The sequence below is a fragment of the Sciurus carolinensis genome, chromosome 2 (genome assembly GCF_902686445.1).
Source record: "Sciurus carolinensis chromosome 2, mSciCar1.2, whole genome shotgun sequence".
NCBI lineage: Eukaryota > Metazoa > Chordata > Mammalia > Rodentia > Sciuridae > Sciurus > Sciurus carolinensis.
Genome location: NC_062214.1, coordinates 102693747 through 102711931, shown reverse-complemented (window position 1 = coordinate 102711931; position 18185 = coordinate 102693747). Strand labels below are relative to the sequence as shown.

The 18185-nt window shown below is 34.8% G+C and overlaps 1 protein-coding gene across 1 annotated transcript in view; it reads left to right on the top strand.

Annotated features, from left to right (window-relative positions):
- Ap4e1 (adaptor related protein complex 4 subunit epsilon 1) overlaps positions 1-17375 on the top strand; it is a 65612-nt gene extending 48237 nt beyond the window's left edge. The window contains 8 exon segments of the mRNA XM_047541076.1: positions 8691-8949; positions 11444-11588; positions 11591-11659; positions 11662-11975; positions 13379-13569; positions 15094-15206; positions 15209-15250; positions 16456-17375. Coding sequence (XP_047397032.1) covers positions 8691-8949; positions 11444-11588; positions 11591-11659; positions 11662-11975; positions 13379-13569; positions 15094-15206; positions 15209-15250; positions 16456-16616 — 1294 coding nt within the window. The 3' untranslated portion in view covers positions 16617-17375.
- The last annotated feature ends 810 nt before the right edge of the window (positions 17376-18185 follow it).

Here is an 18185-nt window from a genome sequence, read left to right as displayed (position 1 = left end):
GTATCCTTTTGTAGTTGACACAATCCCTAAACAGACCAAGATCTGTCTGGCATTGTCAACAGTTGGGCAACAGTCCTTCATTGAAGGTGTCCACATTTTTTTTCTAAACTAATATTTGTTTCATTTATCAATAAATGACTGATATATGGGCCTTGTTCTTTCTGTTTTGTAAATAAAGGAAATGTTTTGGTTAAAGGTGGCACAGATATATTGTAATCCAGCTCTGGGTATTTTTGATTTTCCTAGAAGTGCTTGCTTTTGAGCATCATAGAGTTACTAAGGGCCATTTTAGTGATTCCCATGGCCCGTTTTGGATCTGCTTATGGCAAGGACAACCAGTTTTCTTCCAAGAGGTTTTTTAGATAACTTCTTTTTCCTTCCTTTTAAAAACTTTCTAAAAACTGCGTTGGTACCTAAAAGAAAGGGGGAAATGAAGATATTTGTAAAGGAGTACCTCTCAGTAAAAATCATGAGGAGAAATGAACCAATTCCCTGTAAGGCGTTCTTTATTAGCATTCAATTTTTCCCTCAACCACTTACTACTTAATAGCATTAGTTCTTCATTCAGTATGAAGTATTACTACCTATTATTTTTAATTGACTTAGTACAGAAAACCAAATTGATCATGATTCCAGCAAATTAGATGTAATAAAATAATGAGTACAAATATTTTTAAGTGTTTTTTTTTTTTTTACGATTAAATATAGCATCTACTCTATTCATGTTTCGAAACATGACAGGTGAGCCAAGTTACAAAGTCTTTTTTTCTTTTTTTTGGGCAGTTCTTCCCACCCCAGATTATTGAGATATAATTGGCAAATAAAAATTGGATATATTTAAGGTATACAGCATGGTGTTTTGATAATGTATTTACATTATCAAATGATTACCACTGTCTAGCAATTAACAGATATATGTTGTTTTTATGAGAATAATAGACAGTTTGTTTCTACCTGTGCTTATGATTATATTAGTTACTCCAGATTCACACTTACCTGTAACTTTTGGGACAAAGTTATGTTAGTTTGTATGCTAAATTTGACTCTGGTGTTTTTGCAGAGATACCTTGTCTTAGCTTTTGAACTGGGCATCTGGCTTCTAATTAGCACTTTAATTCTTTTTCAACTCAGCTGTAAAAAATTCCTAAGCCTCATGCCTTTTCCTAAAATCTTTTTTCTTATGTAAACCAAATCTTTGTGTGTGTATGGTGCTAGGGATTGAAACCAGGGTCTCAAATATCCTAGGCAAGTGCTCTTCCACTGAACTATAATTCCAGCCTTCTTTTCATTTTTATAAAACAACGTTATAATAGTTGAAAATGTAGTTAGTGTTCACATTAAGAAAACCTTTTGGATTAAAAGTAAATTTACACATAGGAGTGCATTTGAATAGTTTTTATGTTTTTGCTTTCATCAAGATTTTATTTAGTGATTTTATGTTTATGAATTATTATTCATATCCAAGATGACAAACTAGAGGGAGGCTGCATTCTTTGTTGCTCTGTAACTTGGGATTCAAGCAGAGGAATACTGTTTCTCTGTGAGGCAGTTCTCGCTGCCCACCAATCCCCTGTGGTTTACCCCATTCGTCCCCCACGATCAACTGCTTTCTGCCAGCATATCACCTGCTTTTTGAGTGTAGTTTGCTTACTGACTGCTGCCTATCATCCACCATTTACCTATTTTCCTGCCTCTTGCCTGCCCATTACCTGCCTTTTCACCTACCCAGTTTCACCTTTGCCCAATGTCCACACCGCTGATCGTCCACCGTTAGCATGCAGACCACCTGCAGACTGCCAGCAGATTGCCTGCTGCCTGCCATTGCTAGAAGTCCATTAACACAGTGCCTGCAGGTTTGCCACCCCGCTGTCGGTCGCCATCATCTCAGGGTGTAGCCACCTTGGTCTGGGGACTCAGGCCAGGGCCTAGAGATATATTGGGGTGCCTGCAGGTCTGGTTGCACCCGAGGTCTTTCTGCTCGGTGTGGTAGTAGCTGCTATCTAGCTGACTTTTTGCAGGGTGGCTCCTTTGTGTGAGCACATGCCTAGTGGTCTCTGCAAGTTGAAAAGGCATTGAGATCTTGGGACTGCAGCAGGACAGGGCCTGGGGAAGCTGAAACCCAGGTCCATCAGATTACATCTGGGTTTGTGTGAACAAGTCTGGGTCTGGTAAGCCTGTGGAAAGCCAGAGACTAGGGACAGTTCCCTGGGGAAAGCACAGGTTGGAGAAACTGGAGAAAACCAGGCTCTCTCTAGCTCAGGGAGTCCTGAAGTGTGCAGGGATGGAAGGGGCCAGCTACAGCAGGTGGTAAGACTATAAGAGGGTGTGAGGGCATCTTGCTATTGGCTCACTGACCCCACTGGTCTGGTACCCACTAGACTGGAGCTAACATCAAACTTCAGACAACCCCATTTATTGGGGGAGAAGGGAAGCTGAGAAAATTTTGAAAGCCAAGGGAGGCAATCATTCAATTTTCCATTGAGATTTTCTTCTTTTTTTTTTTCTTCTTTTTCTCCCTCTCATACCTCTGCCATCGTTGAATCCAAATATTTTTCACGCATCAATTTATTGAGGAATGAGATGTCTGAATAGTATATGACAGTTTCGCTGTGTATTCCTATATTTTTTTTTAAAAATGTACATATTTGTTTCTCTCACCTACCTGTCTGCCTAAATTCTCTTTCTCACTTCTCTAATACTATATTTTTCATGCATCAATTTATTGAGGAATGAGATGTCTGAATAGTATATGACAGTTTGCTGTGTGTATTCCTATATTTTTAAAAAAAAGTACATATTTTTCTCTCACCTACCTGTCTGCCTAAATTTTTCTTTCTCACATCTCTCATACTACAGCCAACCTCTGTTAATTCCTACCTGCTCTTACTATAATTTTATCTCGATCTTCTTTCCCTCTCCCTCATAAACATCACATCTTATAGTACTTCTGTTCCCTCATTGTCCATCATTTGAATGGTAAACCCTATTAGCAAACTTACTGTTTTATTGTAGACAATAATTGAGTACCTCATTTCTGTCTATTGTGACAAAACTGTAAACACCTTAATAGGAACCATTTGGTTTAAGGTGGTATATCGATTGCGTTGGGTGCTGTTAATATGGTTTCCCCCTTAAGGGTGAGGTACTGGAAGCCTTCAGGGACACTAAAAGCCTACAGGGTAGAATCTGTACTGCCTCAGTTCCATACTGCTGGATGAGAAGACACACAGACAACTTGAAAAAGCAAGGGACCAAAGTGCCTCAAACAAACCAACATGGTCCAGCAATAGAATCCATAGACAACACAGTAGAAGAAATGTCAGAGGTGGAGGTTAGAAAATACATACATTGATCTTTGAAATAAAGGATGGTATTAGAGAGAAAATACAGGAAGCGAAAGATCACTCAATAAAGAGATTATAAAAAGGAATCAAGCAGAAGTCCTCGAAATGAAGGAAACAATAAACTAAATTAAAAATTCAGTGGAAAGTATCACCAACAGAGTAGACCACTTGGAAGACTGAACCTCAGACAATGAACACAAAATATATGCTGTTGAAAAGACCAAATCTAAGATATATCACAATAGACAAAGGTGTGGAGATACAAACCAAAGGAATGCACAATCTTTTCAATGACATAATATCAGAAAACTTCCCAAATCTAAAGAATGAAATGGAAAATCAACTACAAGAGGCTTATAGGACCCCAAATATACAAAATTACAGCAGACCCACACCAACACACATTATAATGAGAATGACTAACATACAGAATAAGGATAGAATTTAAAGACTGTGAGAGAAAAAAGTCAAATTACATATAGGGGGAGACTAGTTTGAATCTCAGCTGATTTGTTAACCCAGGAGGTCCTGGAATAACATATATCAAGCTCTGAGAGAAAATGGATGCCAACCAGGAATTTTATATCCAGCAAAATTAAGCTTCAGATTTGAAGATGAAATAAAAACCTTCCATGATAAACAAAAGTTAAAAGAATTCACAACTAGAAAGCCTACACTATAGAACATTCTCAGCGAAATATTTCATGAGGAGGAAATGAAAAAAAAAAATGAAAACGAGCAAAGGGAGGAACTACACTAAAGGAAAGGTCAATCAAAGGAGAAACTAAGTCAAGTTAAAAACCAAAAATGAACCAAAATGACCAGGAATACAAATCATATCTCATTACTAACCCTGAATATTAATGGACTAAACTAATCAATAAAAGACCTAGACTGGCAGATTGGATTAAAAAAACCTAACAATATCTCTCAGGAGACTCACCTAGGAAAAAAGATCCACAGACTGAAGGTGAAAGGTTGGGAAAAAACATATCACTCACATGGACTTTGTAAATAAGCAGGGGTTTCCATCCTCATATCAGACAAAGTAGACTTCAAACCGAAGTTAGTAGGGATAAAGAAGGACATTGCTTAAGGGAATCATACACCAACAAGACGTAACAATCATAAATATATGCCTCAAACAATGGAGCATCTATGTACATCAAACAAACCCTTCTCAATTTCAAGAATCAAACAGACCACGTCACAGTAATATTGGATGACTTTAATATACCTCTCTCACTACTGGATAGATCTTCCAAACAAAAACTTAACAAAGAAACTATGATATAATCAATGATTTAGACTTAATGGACATATATAGAGTATTTCATCCATCATCAAGCAAATACACTTTCTTCTTAGCAGCACATGGATCCTTCTCTAAAATAGATCATGTGTTATGCCACAAAGCAACTCTCAGCAAATACAAAAAAATAGAGATACTACCCTGCGTTCTATCAGATCATAATGGAATGAAACTAGAAATCAATGATAAAATAAAAAATAGAAGCTTCTCCAACACCTGGAGACTAAATAGCATGCCATTGATTGCTGAAAGGATAAAAGAAGAAATTAAGGAGGAAATAAAAAGTACTTAGAGGTAAAGGAGAACTCCAGTACAGCATGTCAAAATCTCTGGGGTGCTATGGAGACAGTGATAAGAGAAAAGTTCATTGTATCAAGTTCATATATTAAAGGAATAAAAAGTCAACAACTAAATGACCTGATTACATCTCAAAAGGCCTAAAAAAAGAACAAATCAACACTCCAAAGCCACAGAAGATGGGGAATAATTAAAATCAGAGCTGAAATCAGTGTTGAAACAAAAGAATTCAAAAAATTGACAAATCAAAAGTTGTTTCTTTGAAAAAATAAATAAAACTGATAAACCCTTAGCCACACTAACAAAGGGAAAGAGAGAGAAAACTCAAATTACTAAAATTCGTGAAGAAAAAGGAACTATCACAATGGTGTACTACTGAAATAAGAAGATAATTAGAACTATTTTGAAAATTTATACTCAAATAAAATAGAAAAACTTGAAGACATTGACAAATTTCTAGAGACATAGGATCTACCCAGATTGAATCAGGAGACATACACAATTTAAACAGATCAGTTTCAAGCAATGAAATAGAAGACATCATCACAAGCCTACCAACCAAGAAAGCCCAGGACCAGATGAATTCTCAGCTGAGTTCTACAAGACCTTCAAAGAAGAATTAACACCAATACTTATCAAATTATTCCATGAAATAGAAAAGGAGGGAACCCTTCCAAACTTATTCTGTGAGGCAGGTATCACCCTTATACCACAACCAGACAAAGACACATCAAGGAAAGAAAACTTCAGACCAACATCCATCATGAGCATAGATGCAAAAATTCTCAATAAAATTCTGGCAAATCACATACAAAATATATTAAAAAGATAGTACATCATGATCAAATGGCGTTCATCCCTGGAATGCAGGGTTGGTTCAATACATGGAAATTGATAAATGGAATACATCACATCAATAGACTTAAAGACAAGAATCATATGATTATCTCAATAGACACAGAGAAAGCATTTGACAAAATATAGTACCTCTTCATGTTCAAAACACTAGAAAAACTAGGGATAGTAGGAATATACCTCAACATTGTAAAAGCTATCTGTGTTAACATCATTCTAAATGGAGAAAAATCGAAAGCATTTCCCCTAAAAACTGGAAAAAGTCAGGGATGCCCTTTTCACCACTTGTATTCAGCATCATCCTTGAAACCCTAGCCAGAGCAATCAGATGAAAGAAATTAAAGGGATACGAATAGGAAAAGAACTCAAACTATCACTATTTGCTGAGGACATGATTCTATATTTAGAAGATCCAAAAAATTCCACCAGAAAACTTCTAGAATTCATAAACAAATTCAGCAAAGTAACAGGATATAAAATCAATACCCGTAAATCAAATGCATTCTATGCATGGTGAATCCACTGCAAGAGAAATTAGGAAAAGTACCTCATTCACAAATAGCCTAAAAAAAAAAAAAAAAACTTGGGAATCAATCTAACAAAAGAGGTGAAAGACCTCTACAATGAAAACTACAGAATACTAAAGAAAGAAATTGAAGAAGACCTTAGAAGATGGAAAAATCTCCCATGCTCCTGAATAGGTAGAATTAATATTGTTAAAATGGCCATGCCTCCAAAAGTGTTATATAGATTTGCAATTCCTATTAAAATTCCAATGACATTCTTCATACAAATAGAAAAAGAAATTATGAAATTCATTTGGAAAAAGTCCCAGAATAGCCAAAGCAATCCTCAGCAAGAAGAGTGAAGCAGGAGGCATCACAATACCAGACCTTAAACTATACTACAGAGCAGTAGTAACAAAAACGACATGGTATTGGCATCAGAATAGACAGATAGACCAATGGTACAGAATAGAAGACAAACCCACATAAATACAGTTATCTCATACTAGACAGAGGTGCCAAAAATATACATTGGAGAAAAGATAACCTCTTCAATGACTGGTGCTGGGAAAACTGGAAATTCATATGTACAAAATGAAATTAAACCTGTATCTCTCACTTGGCACAAAAATCAACTGAAAGTGGATCAAAGACTTAGGCAATAAAACAGAGACCCTGCACCTAATAGAAGAAAAAGTAGGCCCAAATCTTCATCATGTCAGCTTAGGACCTGATTTCCTTAACAAGATTCCTAAAGCCCAAGAAGTAAAATTAAGAGTCAATAAATGGGATACATTCAAACTAAAAAGCTTCTTCTCAGCAAAGGAAACTATCAGTAATTTGAGGAGAGAGCCTACAGACTGGGAAAAAATCTTCACCACATGCACCTCAGGTAGAGCACTAATCTCCAAGATATATAAAGAACTCAAAAAACTGAACAGCAAAAAATCAAATAACCCAATCAAATAAATGGCTAAGGAACTGAACAGACACTTCACAGAAGAAATACAATTGATCAACAAACATGAAAAAAATGGTCATCATCTCTTGCAATTAGAGAAATGCAAATCAAAAGTGCTCTAAGATTTCATCTCACTCCAGTCAGAATGGCAATTAAAAAATACAATCAATAATAAGTGTTGGCAAGGATGTGGGGGAAAAGGTACACCATGCATTGTTGTTGGGACTGCAGATTAGTGCAACCACTTTGGAAAGCAGTATGGAGATTCCTAAGAAAACGTGAAATGGAACCACCATTTGACCCAGCTATCACACTCCTTGGTTTATGCCCAAAGGATTTAAAATCAGCATACTATAGTGATGTAGCCATATCAATGTTTACACAATAGCAAAACTATAGAACCAACCTGGATGCCCTTCAACAGATGAATGGATAAAGAAACTGTGCTACATCTATACAATGGAATGTTATTCAGCTTTAAAGAAGAGTGAAATTATGGCATTTGCAGGTAAATGGATGTAACTGAAGAATATCATGCTAAGTGAAATAAACCAATCCCAAAAAACCAAAGGCTGAATGTTTTCTCTGATAAGCAGATGCTGATTCATAGTGGGGAGTGGGGGTAGGAAGAATGAAGGAACTTTGGATTGTACAGAGGGGAGTAAGGGCAGGGATAAGGAGGGTGGGGATGGGAAGGATGGTAGATTGAGATAGACATTATTATCCTATATACACGTATGAAAAATTTTTTAAAAAAATTTATCACTGTCAAAAAAAAAGATAGAAGAAAAACAAAGTTGCAGTGACAGAGCAACAAGGGCTGTATTCAAAGCATAAAGTTGACCACCGTTACAAAAGAACTTGTGATTACCAGTCACAACCAACAGTGAAATCAAGAGAACCCAGTGAAATAAAACAAATCAGATTGATGAGGCTTGTGAATTTATTTCTATTCAATAAATTCTGACTTTGTGGAAAGAATAAAAAAAAAAAAAACTTTTGTGAATTTAGGTTTAATCCCTTTATATAACTAAAAAACTTAAGAGTCATTTCTGATTTTATTCTATCAGAATTAAAGATGTTTTTGAAAAGTCAACAGAGAAAAGGAACTGATTTACAGTAGTTCTATTTTTATATAACTTATTCAGGCAATTAAATGAAAATTAAATGATTGGAGGTTTTTAAAACTAAGTCTGGAGTTCTGTTACTTTAAATTCTTTGGCTTGAGGGTAGGGAGGCTGGCTATAACTGAGATGAAATCTAAAAATCTAGGTTTACTTCTGGTATATAAAATACAATATGAAAACTGCTTCTTAAAGGCCATTGGCAATAATACACTTTGGAAATAATGCCTCCAGGAAGTACCTATTTGACATTTATTAAAATTGACTTGATTTCTTTATCTGTTTCTCTAGAACAAATAGCTTGAAGCTAGAAGGTATAAAAAAATTGTGGGGAAAAGAGGGCTATCTTCCCAAGAAGGAGAGCAAAATTGGTGATGAAATGGAAACTCCACCTGTTCCTCAAGAAAATGTAACTGTGGAGAATGTGGATCAAGTTATAACAAAAAGGGATCAGTCTCAAATCCTTACACAATCTAAAGAGGAGAAAGAAAAGCAGCTGTTGGCTTCATCATTATTTGTTGGGCTAGGATCAGAAGGTACTATCAATTTGGTAAGTTATCAGTTATATTCCTCTAAGAATCTGTGTTCCCTTTTATTGACTCCTCATAGCTCCTGACTTTCATCTGTATACATGACGAGAGTTGGCCTCCCTGGCTTTCATCATCTCTAGCTCCATAAGCACCAGTAACATACCGTTTATGTCCCTGAAAGAGGAAATCTGGTCAGCTTGAGCCAGGTGTTCTCTCTAGTCCTGTCAGCTAGGGTGAGTCAGGGTTCAAATAAAGTTGTATAAGTGTGCTGTGGGTATTAGCACCCCTGTGGGTGACTGAGACAGTTCACTAAAGGAAGGAGGCTTGATTGAAATATTGCTAATAATAGTAGTCAACAATAGTGATATATGTGCAAAAAGTACATCTCAAAGTGGAATGTTTAATAGTGAAAAATAGGAATCATTTAAATGTCCAACTGTAGGAGGGTGGTTGCAAAATTATATTCTCAGAATATTTTTCAGCCACTAAAATGATCAGAATTGCATTGTGAAATGAAAAATTTATGTTAAACAAAAAATGCTAAGAGTATAAAATTTTATTTATACCTTGTTTAGAGCTGTAAAGAAAATAAAAGTATTGAGGCTAGAAGGAACTATATGATATTTTGATAATAATAATAATTATTAGGATTGTAATGATTCTCATGACTTTTTTTGCTGACATTGTTTTCATAATAAAAGAATGGAAGTTGTAGTAAAGGACAGGTGTGTTTTGAGCAATCAGGAGAAGCTATGCCATGTAAAATTAGCATGTACCATATATAAAAATACCATAGGGAACTTCAACTTTATGTATAGACAAGAAGAACCAATCAGATATAAGTAAATAGATAAGCAAAAGGAAGACTAACATAGTAAAGGAAAGAGGGAAAGCCAAAGGAGAACAGGAGGGGAAAGGGGATCATGGACTGAAATCAAATTCCATGTATGTATGGTTTTTTGAGATGAACCCAATACTATGTGTAACTATAAAACTCTAATTAAAAAAAAAGAGTAGAAAAAAAATTAGCATGTACCCTTTGGCTCTCAACCCCAACCTTTCTGTGTTGCTAGTAGAAAGCAGACAGGATTGGGACTAACGGGATGTGCTCCTTCTGTATCATACATCTTTTTAGATGACTGCTTTTCTCCAGCAGTGTTTTTTTTTTTCCTAATGTTTAAAACTCTCAGTTAAATAAATCTAGGCTATGTTCATGTATTCCATTTTAATTAACTCTTATTTGTAGGCTTGTGGTCTATTGTGAGTTAATTTTTTACATAAGTTATTGTAAGGGTCAAGGTTTATTTTTCCACCTTCACCTTTTTATTTCACCTTCATTTTAAAAGACCCTTTGTGTGGACGTGCAGTGCTATGCTGTTTATGTATTATAATAAAGATGACTTTGGCTTCTATAGCTTCTAATTAATAGCAAATTGACAGTGCAGAAGAACGCATTAAAAAGCGGGGGCGGGGGGGGGGCGTCGGGCAGAGCAGTACTGACCTGTGCACGGTGTCAAGTAGTCTTCTGTACATCTAGTTTGAATCCCATAACTACAAAAAAATGGAAATCCTGTGTCCACTTTCCCTCTTCTTCCCTTTCCCATTTTTTTTTTTTTTTTTTTTTTTTGTTAATAGAATGTTCTTACTTGATAACTTCTGAATTGGGAGGTAAGAGACAAACTCATCTGTTGAGAATTGAAAGGTGCTGGGGCTTGAGAGGAATGGAGAAAGTATGAAAAGGGAAGTAAAATTCTGGTTAATTATAATCACGTGAAGGGGAACCATGCAGTGTTGAAGCCCCCAGGAGCACCGAGACATGGACTTAGAACACTGCTAGTCTGCTGCATGATTCCAGATAGAACTTTGTGAGGCCAGGATGCACTTGTACCATGACTGTCCTAACATAGATTTATAGACCATTCCTCAGGGTTAGATCAATTTGCTATTGCTGTCTTTTCAGTCTGTGGCAAACATTGCTAGTCAGTTACAGAATTTTTCCTACTGAGTTTTTCAGTCAGCTTCTGCCATTTGATTCTTGAGGTAAAACCAGCTTTTCTTCCCTGCTTATTAACTCATTGACCATGAAATCACAATTATTATAGATTACTAAAATAGGGTTTGGAATATTCTTTTATCAAGGGTAACTTAGGCTTCTGTAAGACAACTCTGGGGGAAAAAGGGAGGGTGCTAAGTTTCTCACAGTTATTAATTTATCCAATTATTTTTAAGATTCTGAAATCTAGCAGTTGTTTGTGACTGACTTTTTGACCTTATTTCTTTTTCTGATTTTGTGTTTTTAATAAGAAGCAAGGTTTAACTAATAGTTCAGAGTTATGTAGCTGTCACAATTTTAGGGCTTAACATTTTTCATCACTGATTTTTTTTGTTAATCTGTGCTTTAGATAGAATCTTAGCAAGTTAGTAAATTACTCATTTGAAGTTATAGAAGAATATTTAAAACTCATGTTTGTAAAATAGTTCTTTTTATATTATTATTATGTTTTTATTTTGTAGCTGGGAAAAGCAGACACTGTATCTCACAAGTTCAGAAGGAAATCAAAAGGCAAGGAAGCCAAAAGTGAAGAAACGACCAGTGCTCATAGTTCTTTATCAAAGGTGGCCTGTGAAGAAGATGATTATTTGAATACTTTGCAAGAGAGGAAGAGAAAGAATTAGAGAAATTTTCTCTCAGTTCTCAACTTTTGGATTCTGAGTCTCTCACAGAACTGCCCTGGTTGAGAAACTTCCAGATTGCAGCCAGCCTGCACCTTCTTTGTTTGCTGATAACAACATGGAAATTTTTCATCCTCCTTCATCTACTGCAGCTTCAGTTGCCAAGGAAATCTCTTTAGCTTCTTTGTTGGAAGAAACTACTGAATACATGCATTCAAATCTTATGGATGTCTGTAATAATGAAGCTGTATCAGTATCTTCTTACAAGATTTGGAAAGATGATTGTTTGTTGATGGTTTGGTCAGTTGCTAGTAAGAGTGGTTTGGAATTGAAAAGTGCTAACTTAGAAATTTTTCCTGCAGAAAATTTCAAGGTAAGACAACGAATGGTTTATCATTCTGCCTTAAATGAATAGTGCTTATTTAGTGTTTCTGCTGTTGGCTCTTCTGATGGTTTGTAAATTTCTTCCACATTCTTCTTACATCCTTAATAAAACAGGTTAGAGGTGTGACAAATTTTGTATTGTTCTAAGTAGGGACAAAATATTCAAAAGAGACAAGGAAGCATAATAATGATTATATTGGGAAAGGCCATAGATAAAAAAATGAGTTTGGATAAACCACAGCAAAGAATACAGATTTTGACTTGCACTGCTTGACTTAGAATCTTGCTTCTATAGCTTATTATCTGTTACATAGTCAAGATATTTAACTGTTTTGTGCCTCTACTTCCTTCTGTTTAAAATGAGAATACTAACCGTATGTGCCTGTTATTGTGAGGATTAAAATGCATTAATACCTGTAAGTGCTTACAGCAATAAATGGCACATGTGTGTGTATCAGTGTGTATTTTGTGATCTGTTTCTGTACTCTTTAAATATTTCATTTACTGTTATAATCATCAAAACTAAATTTTCAAATGATTTAATAGAACAAAACTAAATATCAAGGAGTAAGAATATTGTGTATACTGTCTACTTTTTTCTCTCACTTATTTATTACTTTATAGAGAGTGTTCAGGCAACATTTCTGTTGCTTCTGCAGCTTCAAAAGACTATTTTGTGATTTTTGGAAGTATGTTTATTTGCATTAGCATATGAATGTCCTTGGTGGAGTTACAGTGAAGTTTGACCAGTGTATCTGTCTTCCACAAAACTAACTCACTTTCTTCTATGAGCTGGAAAGTATTGAAAGAGATATGGTCTGGTCCACTGACTATGGCGGAATATTAAAAATAAATAAATAAATAAAACCCCTACCCAGTTGCCTAAACTCTACCAGCTTGAGTAATGTAGAGAATGAGAATGCAAGAAATCTGTGTTATTGTTATTTTAAGAAACTCTTCTTTAAACCAGCTTTAAAAATCTGGTACTAGGGGTTAGGAGTATAACTTAGTGGTAGAGTGCTTGCATGATGTGCATGAGGCCCTGAGTTAAATCCACAACACTTGAAGAAGAAAAATTAAAAACAAATAAACAAACAAACAAACAAACCGGGGCCAACCAGGATTGAGAGCCACCAGACTAGAATTTAATACTCTTTGAAAAAAATTATACATGGGTTTTAACTGTAATGCCACTTGTCAACATAATCTTGGCCTGTACAGTATTATTTCTTAATTACCTATGCTAGTATATTGTTAGTCACCTTCATAATGTAGTTTGTTAGGTTCTCACATTAGTATCTTTTCTACCACTTCAATTAAATAGAAAATTAATATGCATATAATAGAGTGTATTGATCCTTATTTTAATACTTTTATTACTTTTATTTAAAGATCACTGAGCAACTTGGATGTTGTTTGCCTGTAATGGAAACAGAAAGCACCAAAAACTTTCAATATAGTATACAGTTGGAAAAACCTTTTACAGAAGGAAATATTTCTGGCTTTATAAGTTATCAAATGATGGATACTCATTCTGTTCGGCTGGAATTTTCCATAAACTTATCACTGTTAGATTTCATTAGGTAAGTATTGTCTGGAATATTAATTTGGTCATTCTTTTAGCAAATAAAATTTATTACGCTTTTTTCTAGACAGAGGCAGTATGCTAGATGCTGTGCAGTAGAGCAATTAAAAACTGAAAACAGGGGCTGGGGAGATAGCTCAGTCGGTAGAGTGCTTGCCTTGTAAGTACAAGGCCCTGGGTTCGATCCCCAGCACCCCCCCAAAAAAAAAAAAAAAAGAACACAGTCCCTATCTTCAGAGAGCTTTTAGTCTAGGGAGGAGACATTGAACAATCATATAAATATATATGTTATTATGAATTGTGCTATTAGAGAAATAAATGGTAAAATGAGATTATACTATGATCTGATTTAGGTTGGGGTTGGTTGGTGATCTGGAGAAACTTCTGAAAGCAACTAATATCTAAACTGAAATAATGTCAAAGATTCTGCATGACTTTTTATGATTTAAAGTTTCATTTATATTTCATTCATGTAATTAATTTTTTCATAAATCTGTTCGTTAAGCGTTAGATATCAGTAAGAAAATTAACCAGCATAGTTATTAAAGTTTTATTAAACAGTACTTCATGTTATATTAGGCACTGTATAGGGTTACTAAAGTAATTGAAAATAGTTTCTTAACTCTTTTGCTCTAATTTAGTTTTATAAATATACTATTTTGAATGTTTTTAAAAATGAAGACTGAATCAAGAATGTAGAATGCCTGTGAATATTTATACAATTTTTTTTTTTTTTTTTGGGCGGTGCTGGGGATTGAACCCAGGGCCTTGTGCGTGCACTCTACCAACTGAGCTATATCCCCATCCCTATTTATACAGTTTTTAACCTCCACTCATCCAGTTATGTTACACTGCTATGATTTTTGTCCATCTATAAAGTTTTTTTTAGTAAAAAATGTATTTATCAATCTTGCAAAGGGGTTTATGTCCATGGTGTTGTATTGGATAAAATCCAGCCTTATAAGATCTTACATTCTGCCATGGAAAAATATAAGTTGGAAGTGAAAGTCCCCATTAACCCCCCCCCCCCCCCGATACCCATTGTTAATTATGTTATCTTTAGTCTCATAACTAATTTTGAAACACATTTATTAGAATTCTTTTTCTTGGTCTAATTTATTTAAGGCAGTAGGTCTTTGTATTCATACTCATTTACCTGGCTTTGTTAGAATATCACATCAACCCCAAATCAAAAGTGTACCTGAAGGAAAGCTTTTATTTTATATTTGAATGATTCATGAAATTACCTGGTAAAATTTCGCTCGAATGACTAATATCCAGAAAAAGAGAAAATCAAGTACTTTATTGAAAAGATATTTGTAATTTAATAATACCTTCTGCTTTCAGTGTTTTCATTAGGTTGGAGAATGACAGCAAGCATTCTAATTATATTTGGTTTAAAAACACAAATTTTATGGGACCCAGATTTATAGTGATTATATTTTATTTCCATGAGTTATTTGAAATTGTAGAATCATTTTATTCTTATGGACATAAATCTAATTTTTAAAATCATTTTCAGACCATTAAAAATCTCAACTGAAGACTTTGGCAAACTCTGGTTATCCTTCGCAAATGATGTGAAGCAAAATATAAAAACATCAGAATCTCAAGCTGCTCTGCCTTCTGCCCTAAAATGCTGCAACAGAAACTGAGACTTCATGTTATTGACATTATAGGTTTGTAGAGTTATTTAAAGGCAATCTTGTGTTATAGGTGCTTTCTTGTAATCAGAACACAAATCAACACTTTCAAGTGTCAGATTGCTTAGAAATTTATTTCCTTTTATGAGGGTTTTCAAATGAGTATGTTTTTCAGACTACATTAAAGATTCTTTTATTGAAAAATTCACATAACATAAAATTTACCATCTTACCCATTTTTAAATTTATAAGTTCAGTGGCATTAAGTATGTTCACATTGTCATGCAATCATCATGACATCCATCTCTAGAACTGTTTGTTCCCCACCTGAAACTCTGTATCCATTAAACACTAATTCCCATTTCCCCTTCCTTCTCAGTCCCTAGCAACCACTATTCTACTTTATGACTTTATGAATTTGACTACTTCAGATACATTAGATAAACAGAATCATATAATAAGTCCTTTTGTCTGGCTTATTTTACTTCGCATAATGTCTTCAGGTTTGATCCATATTGTGGCATGTGTCAGAATTTCTTCCCTTCTTGGTTCTGAATACTATTCCACTATATGAATACACCTCATTTTATTATTTAATTTGTCAGTGTACACTTGGATTATTCTTTTTTGATTATTATGAATAATGCTTCTATGAATGTGGATATAGAAATAACTGTTCATGTCCCTACTTTCAGTTCTTTTGATTTTATAGGCAAGAGTGGTATTGCTGGATCACATGTGAAATTTGTATGCCTGCCTTCCTTCCTTCCCTCCTTCCTTCCTCCATCCATCCATCCATCCAGGATTTTGCACTTACTAAGCAAGTGCTCTACCACTGAGCTACATTCCCACTGACTCCGCTACCTCCCATTTTCTTTTCCTTAAACTTGTGATCCTCTTGCCTTCACCTCTTGAGTAGCAGAGGTTATAGGCCCAGCTATCCATATTTTTTTTGAGAAATCATTACATCCTTTTCATAGCAACTGTACAATTTTATATTTCCATTAGCAATACATAGGAGTTCTAGTTTCTCTGCATCTTCATCAACACTTTTTTTTTTTTTTAATAATTGCCATCCATTGGATGTGAAGTAATGTCTCATTGTAGATTTGATTTGCATTTTCCTAGTGATGAGTAATGTTGAGTATCTTTTGTGTGCTCATTGCTCATTTCTCTTCTTGGAGAAATGTCTGTCAAAGTCCTTTTGTATTAAATAATTTTTCATTTTTGTCTTATTTTAGGCAATGAAGGACTATTGGCCTGTCAACTGCTCCCATCCATTCCCTGCTTACTGCATTGCCGAGTTCAAACTGATGTATTAGCTCTGTGGTTCAGATCCTCTTGCTCTGCTCTTCCGGACTATTTATCCTATCAGTGTCAAAAGGTGATGGAGGGATCCTAGCCGAAGCTCTGCTTAATTTAACTCTATGAAGAAAAATGGTTTACATAGATAAACTTATTTACCAAAGTAAAAGAACTCATGGTACTTTTGATGAAAATGGGGATTATTACAAGTTGTGGCGTATGTGTTTTTTTTTGATTTTTGGTTAAGAAAGATCCCCAAGAAACTTATCGCTAACCTTTTACTCAGGATTGTACAGTATGTTTGAGTCCCCCAAAGTGACCTAATCTAATGTTATAAATGCTAATGATTATAATCATTTAGTGTAGAGGGACTGAAAATATTTATTTTGTTACAAATAATTTTATAGTCAGTTACTCTAATTTATAGTGAAGACAAGACTTGGTTCTTCACGTTAATGGAGGGGAGATAATCCCAAACCTAATTACTATTTGGCTTTGGAATGCAGTGTGTTTGTTGGTAGGTAAATTGATACTTTTAATTATGTTTTGCTTAGATTAGTGTTGAACTAAGTTGGTATAGCACACACAGGAGATACATAAGCATGCTGGATATTGAGGAAATTCAGTCTCATATTTTTTACTATAATTAATTTGTTACACATAATTCCAGATTATTTGGCTATAAAATCAGTCTGTTTTCCATTTTGCACTTATTTTAAAATTTAAAGAGAATCACTGTATTCTTATTTTAAAAACTCGGCTATTTATAAATATTATCCTAAAGGAACAGAACCCAGAGAGCACAATAGGAAAGCAAACAGATATAAAACTTTTTGGTATGACAATATCTTAGTCATTATCAAAAAAACTTAAGTCCTTTTAAGCAAATTAAAATTTGTGACTAGACTATACATGGTAAAACTCGTCTTTCTTGGCCTTTGAGTCCACTAGTATTCAGTGGATATAGCTGAAGCAGCTAAGTATACCATATAGGTTCTTCAGTAAAATATAATCATTTTCATGTTATAGTGTGCCTGTATGGCCTCTGTCGAGTTGTTATCAGTAAAGGAGGTTGTGACTAATATGAATGATGGACCAAAATCTTGAGATTGTACATTTACTGAAGTAGTATTTTATAAAACCTTATGGTGCTGTGGAAAATATTTATTATTCACTTTTTCTGACACTTCACGGTGGAAACTATTCAGGTAATACAGTTTTAAGTCATTGCATTAATAGTCTGATTAAGTGGTACTGTTTATCACCAAGGTGAGATATTCTCGTTTTAAAGTTATCTCATCAACCATATCTGGTAAAGATGCTGAGGGGATTCCCCAAAGCTGATAGATTTCATTAGTCATTTGTGTGTGTAACTAAAGCAAAAATTGTATATTTTAAAATTAATGTTTTAAGTTACTCATTTAAATGTAACATCTTATTAATTTCACTCTTTTAAAAACATGCAGTAAAACCTTGCTAAAAGAGCATAAGTGACTGAGATTTCCTGCATGATCAGTTCCTCCTTTGAATAGAGGATCAGATTCATTCTCTAACTCTCAGCACTGTCATGATGAGGGGAATGTGCTGATTCTGGAGTTGTGGTGAACACTGGTAGTTAGCCTCATCAGTCTCTTTTTTATTCTGCCTGTCAGCAGCATCCCCTATC